This window comes from Rhea americana, unplaced genomic scaffold, assembly GCF_003343005.1.
Source record: "Rhea americana isolate MKP2758 unplaced genomic scaffold, rheAme1 scaffold_351, whole genome shotgun sequence".
In the NCBI taxonomy this organism is placed as follows: Eukaryota; Metazoa; Chordata; class Aves; order Rheiformes; family Rheidae; genus Rhea; species Rhea americana.
In genome coordinates, this window is record NW_028186481.1 from 388,092 (window position 1) to 403,273 (window position 15,182).

Sequence of the window (15,182 nt, forward strand, 5' to 3'; positions counted from 1 at the left end):
GTCTTGCCGTCCTTCCCGCGCCGCTTCCCCGCTCCCCGTGCGCGGCGGCTGGGCGTCCCGGCGGGCGCGCCGCCGCGCTCGGGGAGCCGGGAGGAAGCGGGCGAGACGCCGCCGCGGCCGCCTGCGGCGCGGGACGGTGCCCGGAGCTCAGCCGCTGGCGCTTGGGCACGCGGCTGGGGTGTCCGTAGGAGGGGTGTCCCGGGGGGGTGGAGAGGCAGCCCCCTCCCCGGGAAGGGCGCCCTCGGATCCGCCGAGCCGTGCGGGTGGGTGCGCTGGGTGCCCGGCCGCTGCCCTTCGGGGCAGGGTGGTGCGTCGGTGAGGGTCGGTAGAGAAACTCTCCTTCCTCCCGCCTGGCTTCTGCCCCTCTCTGCTGTTTTCAGACCGGTAGGTTCCCTCGCAACGATATTATGTTCTTAGTAGCCGGTATGMATAGGAAGGAATAAAAATGAAAGCTCTTTTAAGAGAAAATGGGAATGTTAGGACCAGCCGTTGCTAGGCCTGCTCAGTTTCGGGATGTGCAGCTTGCTGCTCCTTTCGTAGGAACTCCCTCTGAGTTCGTAAACTGAGGGCAGCTCCCGCTCACTCTGGTGATAACCTGGCTGAAACCAGAGGAGTTTGTTAAAGCTCCATTTCTGACCCTGCGCTGGATTTGCTGAAAACTTCCAGTTTGATTCTGTGTCTCACTACGTGGTTGGCATAAAGCTGGAGAGCCAGGTTAGGGTAGAGCATTGCTTTCTCTGCCCAGCAGGCAGGAAGACGGGGCATGGACTGTTTCCCTTGTATAATGAAGACAAGACTGTTTCAAACYGCCATAGGATGGCGGAACCATCTGATCTGACATTCGCGGTATTAAGAAAAGCCATTACAATGAGTTCATTAGCATGGCAGTCAAGCCAGGCACCTGAGACTCTTCAGATGCTAATACATAGGGCAGTGGCTGGAAGACAGTTTAAACAAAAAGCCATTAAGAAGTTAGCTACTGCACAAGCACTACAGTTAAGTCACCTGAAATGATGTTTCATCTTGGGACAGAGGGACATATGTCACAAGTAGTAATTTATCATCACTAAAGCATATGTTGCAATTTGAATTTTAGTGTTGAAGGAGTGGTAGGCTTTTTGTTTGCTTTTTTTTAGGTCTGAGCAGGTGTGGCTGGGAGCAGCCAGCAGCTGGCTCTGATGATAGCATTTCCTTTCTCTCCTTATCTTTGAGTCAAACTTGAGGTATTTGGTCTGTTGTGTTCCCCCCCCCTTTTTTTCCTGCTCACCTGAGATGCATGTGAGTGAAATCTAATCCACTGAAGTGACTGGAATTTGAGTTGTCTGAGTGTCAGGATTTCAACCCTCACTAGTGACTGCTATTACTTTTTCCTTTTGCTCTGTACTCTGCATGCCATTGCTGCTCCAGTAGGTCAAAAAGAAAAGACTTCTTGGTGACCTACATAATTCTCCCCACGAAATGGGATGACTTCAGAATGGCTCTCTATGGTAAATTTTTTTCCTTGCTTTGGCTAGGTCATCTTGAATAGCTCCAACTAATAGCTAGTAGTTTTTAAAGCTGCTTTTCTTTTTTTCAAATGTAGAGGTRTTGAAATTCAAAGGGAAGGTTGTTACAAGTCCTCTCGTGTGTACATAGAGAAGTACAGATCAGAGCGAGTGGCTAGTTGAGAGCTGCACAGAAAATCCTGCCAAAGGGCTGGGAAGAAACTGAAAGTCCTGACTCCTGGGTTCCTGTACTCTGTCTCTGGTCACTGCCTACAGTGTACTGTAATGTGTGCTTTAGTTATGAGAAATGTGAACTTAACATATGTTTTTTTCCAAAGAGAGGAGGAAACAGTAACTTCTGTAATATATGAGATGTTTCTTGTGCAGTGGCTCTGTACTCATTTAATATGTAAAATCAAATTCAAGTTTCCTTGATTAAGGTGGGAAAAAAATACTGTTGGGATTTTCTTTCTTAAAGTGTTTCATGCTTAAACTTGGTGCTGATTTGTAAATCACCTCTTGTATCACCTTTGTGCCCAGACATGCTCTTGGTCTCGTTTTCTGCTTCAAGAGCCCTGTAGTTCGGCTTATTTTACTTGTCAGGCTGTTAAATTCTTGCRCAGAAAATTAGCCCTTGAAGTCACAAGATCTGTTGCCAGACACGCAACTGCTCAGCAGTGTGGCTTGTCGGATGCAGCCCTCCGCTGATCATAGGCTGTCATACACCTATACTGGCTAAACTTATTTGTGAAATACACTGTGTTGCCTTGTGTGTCTGAAGCGCTCTGGTGTCACTGTGTGCCCGGCACCAGCCATGCGTAATGTGCTGGATCCTGTGTCAGGCCGCGCAGAAACCCTGCRGTTCCCTTCTTTACGAGAACGCGGAAAGCTTGTGCAACCGGAGGCAGCAACATTTGGTCCAGCAGCGTCTGCCAAGGTGAGGGTGTAATCTGCCAAGCCAAACAGGGTTTTGTTGTTTATYGCTTTGTGAGAAGGGGAAGGGCGTTTGTAAGCGAGGCGAGCAGCCAGTGTTACTTGAGATGCTGCTGGCAGTAACTGGTGGGGCTCTTGTGAAGAGGGTACTGGGATGATTTCAGGAGTTGGCTCCTTAGTGCGTTTCTGAGATACTGTGTAGCCGGGAAATGCTGGCATTGGCTGGGAGAGCAGCCAGGGGCTGCGAGAACAGTCTCCGTAGCTGCAGCAAAGATTTTTAGTGGCGACAGTTGATGTGTGGGAGAAGAAAATGTGTGTGTGTGCWTAATAAATATTGGCTCTCAGCAAAGGTTTATCAGCTAATTGAGTGCTTCAGCTTCTGGAGAGCAGGGTTGTTCCTGCCACACTGGAAAGAATCCCTTAAAATCAAGGGATAAATAGAAAATTAATATAAAAATACATTTTAATGGTATGAATGTATTGCTGACTAAGCAGTTGGACAGAGTGCCTTGCCTGCCTTCCAAGTCAGTAGAAGACAGGCAGCTGTAGTATCTGCTTCTGCTCACAGCCAGGCCCCGTGGACATCCAGGCAGAGACTGCCTCATACGCAGAAAAGGGCTCAGAATGGAGCAGCCCCTGGAGATCTGTTTTTTGACACTTGCTGGTTGATGTTGTATTAACTCCTGTCTTTTGGGAAGGAAAGGCAGAATCACAAGCTGTGTTTCAGAGACTTGTGGGATTGYAAGATTGGACTAGATGACCTTCAGATGTCCACTCCATTACCTGGTCATAGCTAGAACCAAATACTTACATGATTCCTTGTGGGTATCTATTTGTCTAGCCTGCCTTTGAAATCCTCCAGTGATGGAAATGCCGCCTTCAGGTTGCCCTGTTCTGGTGCATCAGTGTCCTTACTACTGGAATGGTGAAACTAAATATTCCTTGCTGTAGTTTCATTGCCTTACTACTTCTCCTGTCCTATGTGCACAGCTGTTCCCCTTTTTTGGCAGTAGCAATTCACCTGTGTTTTCCTTTTTTTAATCTTTCTAATCATTCTTGTCACACTCCCTGAAACTATTCAGTGATGTGCATCTGTTATTTTTAATATTATGACCAAAGCCATATTGGGATTCCCTAGCCTGTGGCAACAGTAAAAGATGATATTTATATATCCTGGTTTATTTGCTTGTTTGTTTCCACCATGGTAGTGGATCTCTGTTTAGATTTTGATGTTAAATAATCCCAATATCCTATATTGAGGGACTGTTGCATACTTAGTCATTTTCAATGTATCTTCACAGTTTGGTTGTCTGTTTGTTTTGCATTTGTCTATATTAATACCATCCTCCCCCCTCCTGCCCCCGTAGGCCATTTCCCTAATTTTTCAAGACTGCTTTGAAATTCTGTTGATAGCATCTGCTGTCTCTCCCTGCTTAATGTCATCTATGAATTAATGGATGGACTTTCATTCCCTGTCACCCCTCACCCATGTTTATGTCATTAATTAAAGTAGTGAATAGTACCAGATCCAGGGGAGATTACTGGGAACACCTCCTTACTCATCCCAGTTTGGTATATCAATCTATTTTATGAAGAGCCTTGATAGCCACCCCAGCTATTGCCTTACACCRGCTCTGAAGTGGTCTCATCTAGACTGTGTGCCTCTAACTTCCTCAAAAAGATGTCATAGGAGGTAGCATCCAAAACCTTACAAAAGTTATACTATGTGCTACTTACCACTACCCTTCAAAAAAACCTGTTACCCTGACCTGGAAGTAAATTGATTGGACATGCCCTGGTTTTGATGGCTCAGAGCTGGCTATTTTTCTTCTGGTTTCTTCAGGTAGTTTAAATATTTATTCTGTAGAGAATGCAGAACAGCCCCTTGATAGTAATCCAGAGTCGCTGCCACCCCAGGCTAACATTAAGCTGGAAACCTGAAAATGAAATGATCAGTTTTCATGCTTTAGTTGACTTCCCTGGCTTTATCTGAGGCGTAGCTCTCCAGTATGGAAGTTAAATATAATAGAATAGATTTCTATACAGGCGAAACATCATGTTGTTGACCTCCTGTCTTTTTCTTGATTTGTCTTCCCAACCTGTGCATGCATGTGTGTAATTACACCCCATTCCACCTGCACATCAAGGCAATGCTGAAGCAACAGATGTTCAGTAGGATCAAAATGATTCTTTCCTTTAAATTCTTGGTTTTCAGGGGCAGCTTTTTATCTTCACCTGTTGCTTTGTTCTTTCTGTGCTTGGTAAAAACTAATTAAGTGTTACTTCTGTTGGCAGACAAGTACTGTACCTCTTCCTGCATTCCTGAACGCCCCTGAGAGTTGCAGTAGGACAACAAACAAGCTTTGTTTTTGTACCTGCATGTCCATCTGCTGCCCTTACTAGGAACAACTTGCCTATGTTCCTCCAAGGAAGCATTCCTTGGCAAACAGCTGCCATCAGCTTTATACCTTCTCTTTGCTCATGCGGGTTCTGTGAATTTAGAGTTTTGATGAGATAGCTGATGTAATTAAAGGTCTGCACATTCAGGCTGGCTTGAGAGCAGTGTGGCACAGCAAAGTAGACTGTGCTACCTACAAAATGTTGTGATAACAGGTTAGCCTCCTCTGCTTCAGATATGCTGGAGATTTGGAGCCTCTGATGCCATACAGGTTGCTCCACATCACTGCTTCAAGATCCTTCAATGCTGTGTGTTGAAACTGTGTTTTGTAACTGGGTGATGGGAAGGAGAAATTGCAACAGAGTGCATTCACTGTTCTCTATTCTTGCAAGGTGAAATGAGAAGAAAGATGACTTACTCTTTAAAAATGGTTAAGGCAAATGATTTTCTCCAAGATACATACCAGAGCCTGTAGCAGTACTGTATTCTTTGGAGACTTCTAAAAGAATGAGCATTCCTCACTGTTAGTTGTTGGAAGGTGCAACAACTGCAGGTCTGCTATTTCAGAACTGCTAATTTCTGATTTACCACCTCTGCTCTCTCATTTCCTCATTTATCTGGAGAAAACTGTTTACAGAAATCAGAACTATTCAGTATCTGTTTTTGCGTGTTTTAAGCCCTTAAATATTTCCTGCATGTAGTACCTCTGACAGTATAAGTCAAGGCCTACTTGCTTGCTCCTGCTGCCCCGGATAGCCCTATTACGTGCTCTGCAGACCATGGTGTGAGACAGTTGTTGTGAGTAGTATGCTGAACTGATTTCTCCAACTGCTGTACCAAGACCTGGTACCATGGGAATACGTGCTGCATGCTAGGTCAGACTGGCCTGTTCACTAGCAAGTAAGGCTGAGTAAATAAAAAGAAACAAAAGTAGATGTTTTCTGACCTCATGTACTTCTGGCAGAACAGAATCAGAAGTCTCCTAGCTAGGAGAAGTAGCACCAGGTAGAGCCTGCTGTGCCTTGAATTATTTTGAGCTGTGCATGCACAAATTGTTTTGCTCTGTGCATGACCCACCTGCTGTTTCAACATATCAAGTGTTCTTCCTGATCTGTCTACTAAATAGTTTGTAGCTTAAGCAACCCTTCTGGATTCRCTGTAGAATTTCTCCTCAACAGTCCTGCTGAAGAACACTTCTCACTTAAGTATAAGGCTTATTTGGTGGTTAGTTGGGGATCATATTCCAGTTAGCTAAAATTAGCTATTGATATTGAATATTTGCCTTGAGTTGGCATGTACACTCTGTTACTAGATTGGCTCCTTCTATTGAACGTGGCTCTCTTGCTGCTTGTCTCTGAAAAAGCCCTATTTGACCACCTCTTCTCACAAAACAACACCCCCCCCCAAACAAACAAAAACCCACTAAGTTTGTGCTGAAATTGTAAGTGCAAAATGAAAAAGTTTTAATTTATGTTTTCTTGGAGATCAGTGGTTGCTATACTTTGGATGAAGCAGCAGCTCCTCATTTGCTATTGTGGCCTTCCAGTAGTAGTTCTGTGCTATAACTGAGGAAATCCTCCAGGATCTGCTCTGACTTTTCTTGGCATCCCCAGGACGGTGATGCACTGGGCAGCTTTGCATCTCTGAGTATTTGCTTACTGGGYAATTTTGAGTGACAAACATTACTTTCCTGTTTCTCCCCTATGGTAATTATTAAAATGTAGGGTTTTTTCTCTCTTTTGTTTCCTCATTGCACAGAAAAAGACTGTAGGATAAAGACTTACTTCTTGTTCTCTAGCACTTGGTRCACCCTCTTCCTGCTCAATTCTACATTGTTGCTAACAGTAGTGAAATTTCAGTAGTGCAGCCAGGCTTAGGTGACTCCCTTGGCTGCTAACACTACTGTTCACCGAGATTTGTGGAGATATACTTTGTCTGGTGTATTATTTGGCATGTCTTTTTCTTCTGTGATCAACATCATGTGGTTGGTGATGATGCATAACCAGAGCATTTGTCAGTTGTTGCTAGAGTTGTAGAACTGATGTTGCAGTTGATGGGAGACTCTTCCTTCCTAGCTAGTGGCATGCATGTTCTTTACAGTCATTATATTTGTTCTAACACAATTCATACCTCCTTCTTGGCAGATCTTCTGAATTTGGCTCCTGATTAAAGTTGACAGATAATGGAAACATTTCCTTGGCGATGTCTCTGGGGCGACTCCTCCGACGTGCCTCTTCAAAAGCCTCTGACTTCTTGACCTTAAATCCTGGTGGTAGCAGCGGTTCATCTTCTGTGCTTGATGGGGAAATTATCTACTCTAAGAACAATGTCTGTGTCCATCCTCCTGAGCAGCTGCAAGGCATTGGGGAGCATCACCCAGGTGATAGGCTGTTGCAGACACTGCTCACTCACTTTTTTTTTATTTCTTGGAGTTTGTTTGTATATATTTTTGCATCTTGGGCTCTAAAGAATGAAGAGGTGCCAGTGAGGGACAGGGCAAGGCAGTCTTATGAGGAACTGAGGAGAGCCATCSACAAGCTCGTCTATCAGCTCTCCTTTCAACAGGAAAATTGATGATATGCCTCCTTTTTCTTCTGGCCTAGGAAAGATTTACATGTTTTAATGAATCCTTTTTTTATTGGCAGAAGATGAATAAAGTTGTCATTTGAGGATACTAACTTCTACTGCTTTTTCAAATACGTGTTTTCYTCAGAGAAGCCAAGTGTCATCATGTAACTGTCATTGCTAGAGTGGCCTCAACAACCATTGRTAAAGGGAAAACAAAGGAAACTTGGTTGTGGCTGCATGCACTGGAGTAAATGAAGATAAATGCTGCCCTGTCCTTTTATTCTCATTTGCTACTATATTCTTTCATGTTCTCATCAGAGAGAGTAGTGGCTACTGGCTTAACTTCACAAAATTAATTATTCTATGAACATTGATCCACACTTCTGTTTTTTGTGTGTGTGACTCTTTTCCTTGGCTTTCTGTGAGAATTCTAGCCCTTTAGCTATGTGAAAGTAAATATTCTTGAGAAACAAATGTTTAGCTGGCACTTGRAATTGTTTAACTAACAGTGAAAGTTTTTCATGTGGCAGTGTATTTCGTAATTTATTCTTGATTAGTAATCCATCCAGGAAGTTGAAATAATTGTGTGTGATTTCTGTATCCGCTTAGGACAGAGGGAATTTAGTCTATTCAAAAAACATGCAGACCTGARATTATTTGTAAATACCGAGTAATATTGAGAACACCACAATTTATTTGACAGATTTCTCCACTGGTAAAGACTTTATTTACCAGTAGAGAAATAAAAGGTTTGTTTTCCCATGGGTAATAGTAGTAAAGGGGGGGGAGGGAGATAGGGAAAGGCAAATTTCTGGCTAGTAGAGTTTCCTACGAATAAAGCTGTGTCGTAACTGGTTGATCCTTTGCTTTCTTGAAGGCTATCTGTGCTTGTACATGGAGAAAGATGAGCTACTTGGTACCACACTTATCCTTGCCTGGGTCCCAAATTCACGCATTCAGAGGCAGGATGARGAAGCCCTGCGCTATATTACTCCTGAGAGCTCCCCTGTCCGGAAAGCTCCCCGCAAACGGGGCCGGCACACTCAGGGTTTCAGCACTGTCCGGCAGACTTCCCCCACGGAGCAGAAAGGAGCAGTGATCCTGAAGGAAGAAGACATCTTGGCTGTGTCACAGCTTGTGAAAGACTTGGCTTATGTCAGCTCCCCTTCTTCGGAAGGGGAGAAGCTCTCCCAGTGTGGCCCGGCGGCAGACGGTACCCACCATTCCCCCCAGCCTGCCCACAGTGACTCAGGAATCTTATCGACAATCAGTTCTCAGGATGAGCAGAACAGGTCGGAGCCGTCGGTGGAGGGGCTGGAGGAAGGTCTGGACTGCAGGCCGGAGCAGGGGGAGGACGAGGGCTCCTTGGAGCTGTCTGCTGATGATGTGAGCAGGGACAGTACTTTTGACTCTGATTCTGATGCCTTCTCCTCCCCCTTCTGCCTCTCTCCCATTAGTGAAGCCCTCGGGAAAAGCAGTAGTTCTGTGTTTCTGGATAACGAAAGCAGGTGAGTTTGTCCTTTCTACCAGTTTCTGGGTGAACGGCTGGGGTGCAGGTTGCTGAGCCTGGAGACTCTGAAGAACTTCAGAAGTTTGACAGCGGTGTAGAGTTAAATCTCCTGTTTTGCTTCGGGTTTATTTTGATTCCTTCTCTACTGTAATACCTGTAAGGAAATTGGTTGTTGGCTAGTCCTGCTTTTGCTTGCGAACCCTTATGCTGTCCATTGTTCAGGGCTGTGTATGTACGTGTCTGTCAGATAAACTGTCTTGAGCCCTGGAAGAGCAGCGTTTCTAAATGAGAAAGGTGCTTTGTTGGTCTAATTGATTCTGCGGAGGAGATGTATTACTTGCTTCTCGTGGAGAGCTGCATTAAGGTTCTGCCTTCTCATACCAGCTCTGCTGTTGAGCTTTGGGTATCTCTATAAAGCACTCTGGTCTGGAGTCYGTGTGTACGAGCTCCTTTTGGTGGTGTTTACATGTGGTCCCACTTAGATATAAAAACGTTAATTCTAAGATGTCTAAACTGGATATTTTAGTCAACACGGGTATATCTAAATGTCAGCATGGCACCTGCAGTAGATTCCATGTTGGGGAAAGAGGGCACCTTGGCAGAGGAATAATGAATAGTAATATCCTTGTATCACTTGCTATATTAATAAGCAATGTTTATGGCTTTCTGGTCTGCGGTCTATCGCTCATCTGCAGTATATCACTCATTGCTGTCTTGGGAGGGGATGTGTGCTGTGTTCTTGAAGCACCGTGGGGCTGATTTTAAGAATATTGCTGAACTTTGAAACTATGCCTGAAATTAGGAAAAACAAATTCTGTGTGCGTGTATGTCAAAAACATACAGACCACGTTAAGATGTGACATTTGAAGATACGTTGTTGCTTTATTTTATGGGCTAACTTCAAACCCAGAAAATGGCAATAAGGACAAGGTTTATAAAGGAAGTGTTGTAATAGATTCAACTCTTTCTGGATATTATAAAACATTTAAGAAGTGCAGTGATCTGAGAAATTTSTATCTACTCTGCACTTGATGCACGTCCTAGCAATAAGTTTATAATTAACTGCAAGCCTCCAGGATTTTCTGGGATGGAGCATTGCAGCGGCTCGGTGGGAAGCGGTTCCGGCAGAGCTTTGGAGGAGCTGGCACAGCGCGTCCCAGCCGGCTGCAGCTCCCTCCTCTGGCTAGAGAATTGCATTGCAAAGCGCTCAGAACGGAGACTTGGTTTTCCAGATTGCATTAGACAACACAGTTTGAAAGTGTTTCTACTAGCTCTCCGAATATGATGTCTGACACTCTTTTTGACAACCGATACAAATGTGGAAGACTTCTGAAACTACATAAATGTCATTAAAGATATGTTGAAAAAAATGTGCAGAAAAGCCTTTGAATGATTAAATACCAGTTCTATTAACAGACTTTATTTTGTTCTTCCATTCTTGGATATTGGTTAACTCTATCAGTGAAATAGATTGAGATTTCACTTCCATTGGTTTCTAAYTTTTTCCCATTCAGATTATGTTCTAATGTTAGGCTACTGTTTTGGGGTTGAACCTTTAGTTGCACGTGCTTTCAGCTTTCAGAGACGACCATGTCTATTTTAGAAATACCTTAGCCTTGACTTAAAAAGAAGAACAAAAAACCCACCACCACCAAAGACTTTGCTTTAAGATATGTTTAAAAAAAAAAAAGTCTTTTTAAGCTGCAGTATTGGCAGTCTGAGTGTGTTTGACCTGTCTCTGTCACTCTGAAAATAGTTATTTTTTTAAGTAAATCTGCAGTCTGAGTTTTAACAAATGGTCACCAATCAGGATAACATTCTGAATAAACTACGAGAAACTTGTGTTTATTTTTATTAGTGATGATATCTCTGTTTTTAGTCATGTAACTGTTGCAAAGAAGTATACTGCAGGGCTGTCACAGTGCATCTTTGATCAAAGTTGACCTACAGTATAAAGAATAATTGTTCTTTGTATGTGTATATATATATATGTGTGTATATATATATATATATATATATATATATAAAGGAACATTTCTAGTCTATTCTAGAATAAGTTTTTTAAAGGAAAAATATTGCTCTCTTTCAGCGTTGGGGGAAGTTGTAGCCTCATCTGTGGCCTGATTAATCTACACATGCAAATAACAGTTCTTTRTCTTTGCTTCAGTGGCTAGAAACAGGAGTAGTGAAGAGCATGTTCAAAATAATTTCTGAACTCCACTAAGAGCAGGAGATTGAACTCATCTTGCAGAAATCCTAGTACTGGGCCTCAGCCACAAGGCCATACGCTCGTGTTTTCCAAGGGCTGCAGTCGCGTTAGAGAGCTTTGCACCTGACGGCGTGCCTGCTTTAGAGATGCTCTGCAAGGAGGGGGGCTGGCGAAGACCTGCGCCTGCAGAGCAACCGGCGGCTGAGCGAATGGGCAGGAATCCGTGTGCTTTGCAACGCTTGTGCTCTGAACTGTTAGTAGTGTCAAGTAAGGAAGAAAACGCCGTGTGCTGCGTCGTTCGTACCTTGCCTACGAATTGCTGGCGCGTTCCCGTGTTGCGGTTCTCGGCGCGGCTCGGGCGAGCCCTCTGCCGGCTCCCCACAGACCCGGCCCGTCGTACTGATTCCAGCCTTGCAGCGGCTCGCGTTTGCATACGCTGCTGATGGTCATGGTGGAGTTTTTTCTTTCTTTTTTTCTGTTTGTTAAACTCCTCCGGCACCAGACTGGAAGCCTCTTACGGTAGTACATGCAGCACTCATAATTTGCAGCAGATTAGTCAAACAGACCTTTCATTGTTTGGGACTTCAGACTTGAAAGGCTTTTGTCCAGGGTGTCCRTTTTTTATGCCAATTTGTTCTTCTTTACAGAACCTTGATATCTGCAGGAACTGCATGTTCCTTACAAACTCTTTGAGAGAGTTTTCACAGGATAATTTGCAAAAGTTTGGTCAGAAAGCATTCTCTTATTTCCTGCATTCACCTCTTTTTTTTTTTTTTTTTTTTTTTTTTTTTTGGGGGGGGGGGGAGAGTCGATGCTGTTTTAAAGTCACTGCTAGCATGAAAACAGCTTCCATGTTTCTTAAGGGTTTGGTTTTGTTTTGTTTTGCTGGCTGCTTCCCATCTGAGCCAGAATTGGAGTGTGAACAAAGTTTGCACTGCTGGCAGATTGTTACAGCTCTCTTCCCTCCCTACCCCCCGGTCACCTCCTCCCTCCAAAGAGGAGCRAATGTTTCTGGTTATTTCCCTCAGCATCGGAGAGCTGTTAGAAGAGAACTCTGCCTTTCCCCGTGATTCTTTCAAAAGCTGAAGCAATGCATTTCATAGGTGTTTCAATGCAGTCATCCTTCTTTCCCTGCAGTTAGATATTGTCAGAAATGGAAAAATATGACATTGTGGAGGAATTAAGAGGGAAGAATTAGGAATCAGACTTGGATCAGATGAGCTCAGGATGGCCAACGTATATGGTTCAGCAAGTTGCATACCAAAGTATCCGTGTGAGTAAGAGTTACAAGTCATGTACTCTTGGAGCATCCCTTTGAGAAGGTAGCCTGTGGAATAGAAGGTAACCCCCCCCCAAAAAAAAAAAAAAAATCCTGGTATGTGCAGAATAAGGCCAGGGAGGGAGAAGGGAGATAGGCTTGGAAGCATTTGAGTTGCACAACGAGTCGTTTAAACCAACAACTAGCCTTTTAGAACAGACGGAAATGAAAACGTATCCATTGTTAATTTTTCCCCTCCCTTTGCTGCTCAGTTTGAAAGGCTGCCAGGGATCCCATGCAGCGACTGATGCTTTCTTCGCACTTACACAATTGCTAAGGCTAAGAGCACGGGGAGTGTCAGATCACCAGTGTACACATTCTTGGCTCTCTTTTCTAGTTGAGCCTGGCACTTCTGTATAGTACGTTCTTCTCTTGTGGAAAGGTGACTTTGCCCTTTTGGTTTTTGTGCTCGTTAACTTTGAGGGCCCCTTGCTGCTCATACTACCATGGTTCCTTGTTCTGAGCCCTATAGGGAGGCAGCTAGCATGGGAAATACCGATATTAATAKCAGTTTTATCACTGACTGCATTTCTTTTGGGAAGTGGTGGTACTGCAAATAAAATTGTTTCATTCTCTTATTTTTTTCCCCCTTTTTCGCTGTTGTTTTTGCTGGGTTGTCTGTCAGGAAAYGCTTGCCTTGTGGGTTGAAGAGCACTAATTCAGCACAACTGTATTCTATACCCAGCTTTGGCATGTTGTGGCCTTGCTAAATTACTCTGCTCTCATTTTTCCCATCAGTAAAGTGAAACTAATAGCATTTTGCTACATGCTGGAGATCCAAYAGCATTCGACATCTATATAATGTCTTTCAACCAGTGCTTCTGAAGTTATTTTAACTGACGAAGACATCAGATCTATACCAATGGGTTGCTGAAGCACTTAATGCTTTTTAAGTAGGGTTTTATTTTTTCTGCCCTGCTACAGTGATCTCTGGTTAACAGGAGTTTTTCCTGACAATAGATAGTGGAGCTGCCGAAGGCTTTTCACTTTACTAATAAACTGCAGTTGCTGCTACCTGACTAGCACCATACAAAAATGCTGAAGAGGACGAATGCTGGCGTCCGCTCCTCCACTGGCTGGCGGTTGGGATGTTGGCTGATACAGTCACCGTTTGGACTGAGACGCCGCTGTGGTGGAGTYGTACAAGTGGAGCTCAGGGCAACATCTGGCCTGTGGTCGGAGCTCTGTGAGCAATCCCACAGATGATGCATATGCTGGAATATACTCCAGCTCGTGTTCCCACGACACGTGCTTTAAAGGGCAAGCAAAAATAAATAGCAGTGTGATTAATGTGGCCACTGATATCAGTAGATCTGCCCCTGAAGCAAATGTATTTCATAAGAAGGTGATAATTTTAGCAGCCAATAATAAAAATAATGAAGCATTTTTATAATGAGAGAGCTAAACTATAGTACAGTTCTCACGCTCCTTAACCGACGTGAATTCATGTAACAGCTATTCTAGACAGCCTAGGTAAAGCACACAGCACAAGAAGAAAGTCTGGAGTCTTGCTTGATGCAATTTTTACAGATTTGTTGGACATCCTGTTGTTAAGCCTCTTCCTAGGGAGCTAATCAATAAATTACCTTCTCATGAGGGAGCGGAGGTGCAGTTACGGAGGGTGGCAGCAGCTGCAGGAGCGAGTGGCAACAAAGTGCACAGTGTTGCATCATGTTGTTTTGGCAGCTCACCTGGAAGGCTTATTGCTGTTCAGACCTCTGCAGAATAAACAGGAGGCAAAATTACCGGGGAAATGAGCTGAAATTAGTGTGAACTAGCAGGAGCTCTGGAATCATCAAGAGGTTGGGAATTCATCGCTGTTGTAACAGAAGTGATTATATTCCTAGAACCAGGGGAATTGGTCATTGGATTCAAACCCTCCTGTAACTTCTTGCAGCATGTTGTGTCATGCTCTCACTGTGTCCATCGTTCCAGCCTTGGGGCTGAGTGCAGTGCCGTGTTCTCTGGGTCAGACTTAATTTCTCAGGATCTTGCCTGAATTAGTGTAATTTGTGATGTAAAATAATGAAGCACCTAATTCTATTTTTACCCAAAGTAATGCCTATCAAAAGCATCCCCACTTTCTCTGTTTAAAAGGTGGGACTTTTTTCYTTCTCTTTGATTTATAGGGGTAGGTTGTAAGCTTCCTATAAGGAGCTACTTTCAGGTGGTCTGTACTGAGCCAGGTACTGGGAAGAGGAACATGTCTTAGCTGTTGCTGTTAGCATGCTGTGTAATCAATTGAGGTTGTTAATCAATTGAAGTTGTTACAGGCAGCAAAACTGAGAAGGTTGGACAGATCCAAGAGACTGCAGAGACATAAGGATCTATCTTGCTTTACATAAATATTTGAACAGCAAGAACATTAATTATAGCAGGTTTGTTTTTTTCCTCTTTTGGTTTGCTGCCAGATTTCTGTGGAATAAAATAGTGACAGCTAACTTGAGATCAGGAATTACAGCTTGAGGGATGGTGAAGCTATTTATTTAGGATTTTAATTGAGGAATATTCGATGAGAGCAGATGACTCCTAAGAAAGAGATCCCATAACCAGGCAAACAGCTTTGCTAGTGAAGCAAAAGGGGAGCAACAGAGGAACAGAAATTCGGGAGCGGCAGGGAGCTGTGTGTTTAGAATCGCCTCCCAAAGGTTCCGGGCGGTGCCGAGAGTTGCGCTGTTTTGCGTTAAAGCTGCGTTAACCCCCGCTGCTAAAGCGCCGCAGATGCGCTTCAGCTAGAGCGGGGTGCGGGGGGAGCCAGTGCG

The 15,182-nt window shown here is 44.0% G+C and overlaps 1 protein-coding gene across 6 annotated transcripts in view; it reads left to right on the forward strand.

The window, feature by feature from the left end:
- Positions 1-1,467: 1,467 nt before the first annotated feature.
- Positions 1,468-15,182, forward strand: part of TBC1D16 (TBC1 domain family member 16) — a 33,396-nt gene continuing 19,681 nt past the window's right edge. For 5 of the 6 annotated variants that reach the window (XM_085311925.1, XM_085311928.1, XM_085311929.1 and 2 more), the window contains exons 1-3: positions 2,402-2,421; positions 6,960-7,195; positions 8,261-8,891. In XM_085311925.1, the coding sequence (XP_085168051.1) occupies positions 7,018-7,195; positions 8,261-8,891 (809 nt within the window). In that variant the 5' untranslated portion in view covers positions 2,402-2,421; positions 6,960-7,017. Of the gene's footprint in view, positions 1,488-2,401; positions 2,422-6,959; positions 7,196-8,260; positions 8,892-15,182 lie in introns of those variants that run through there. The other variant, XM_085311926.1, reaches the window with a different exon arrangement.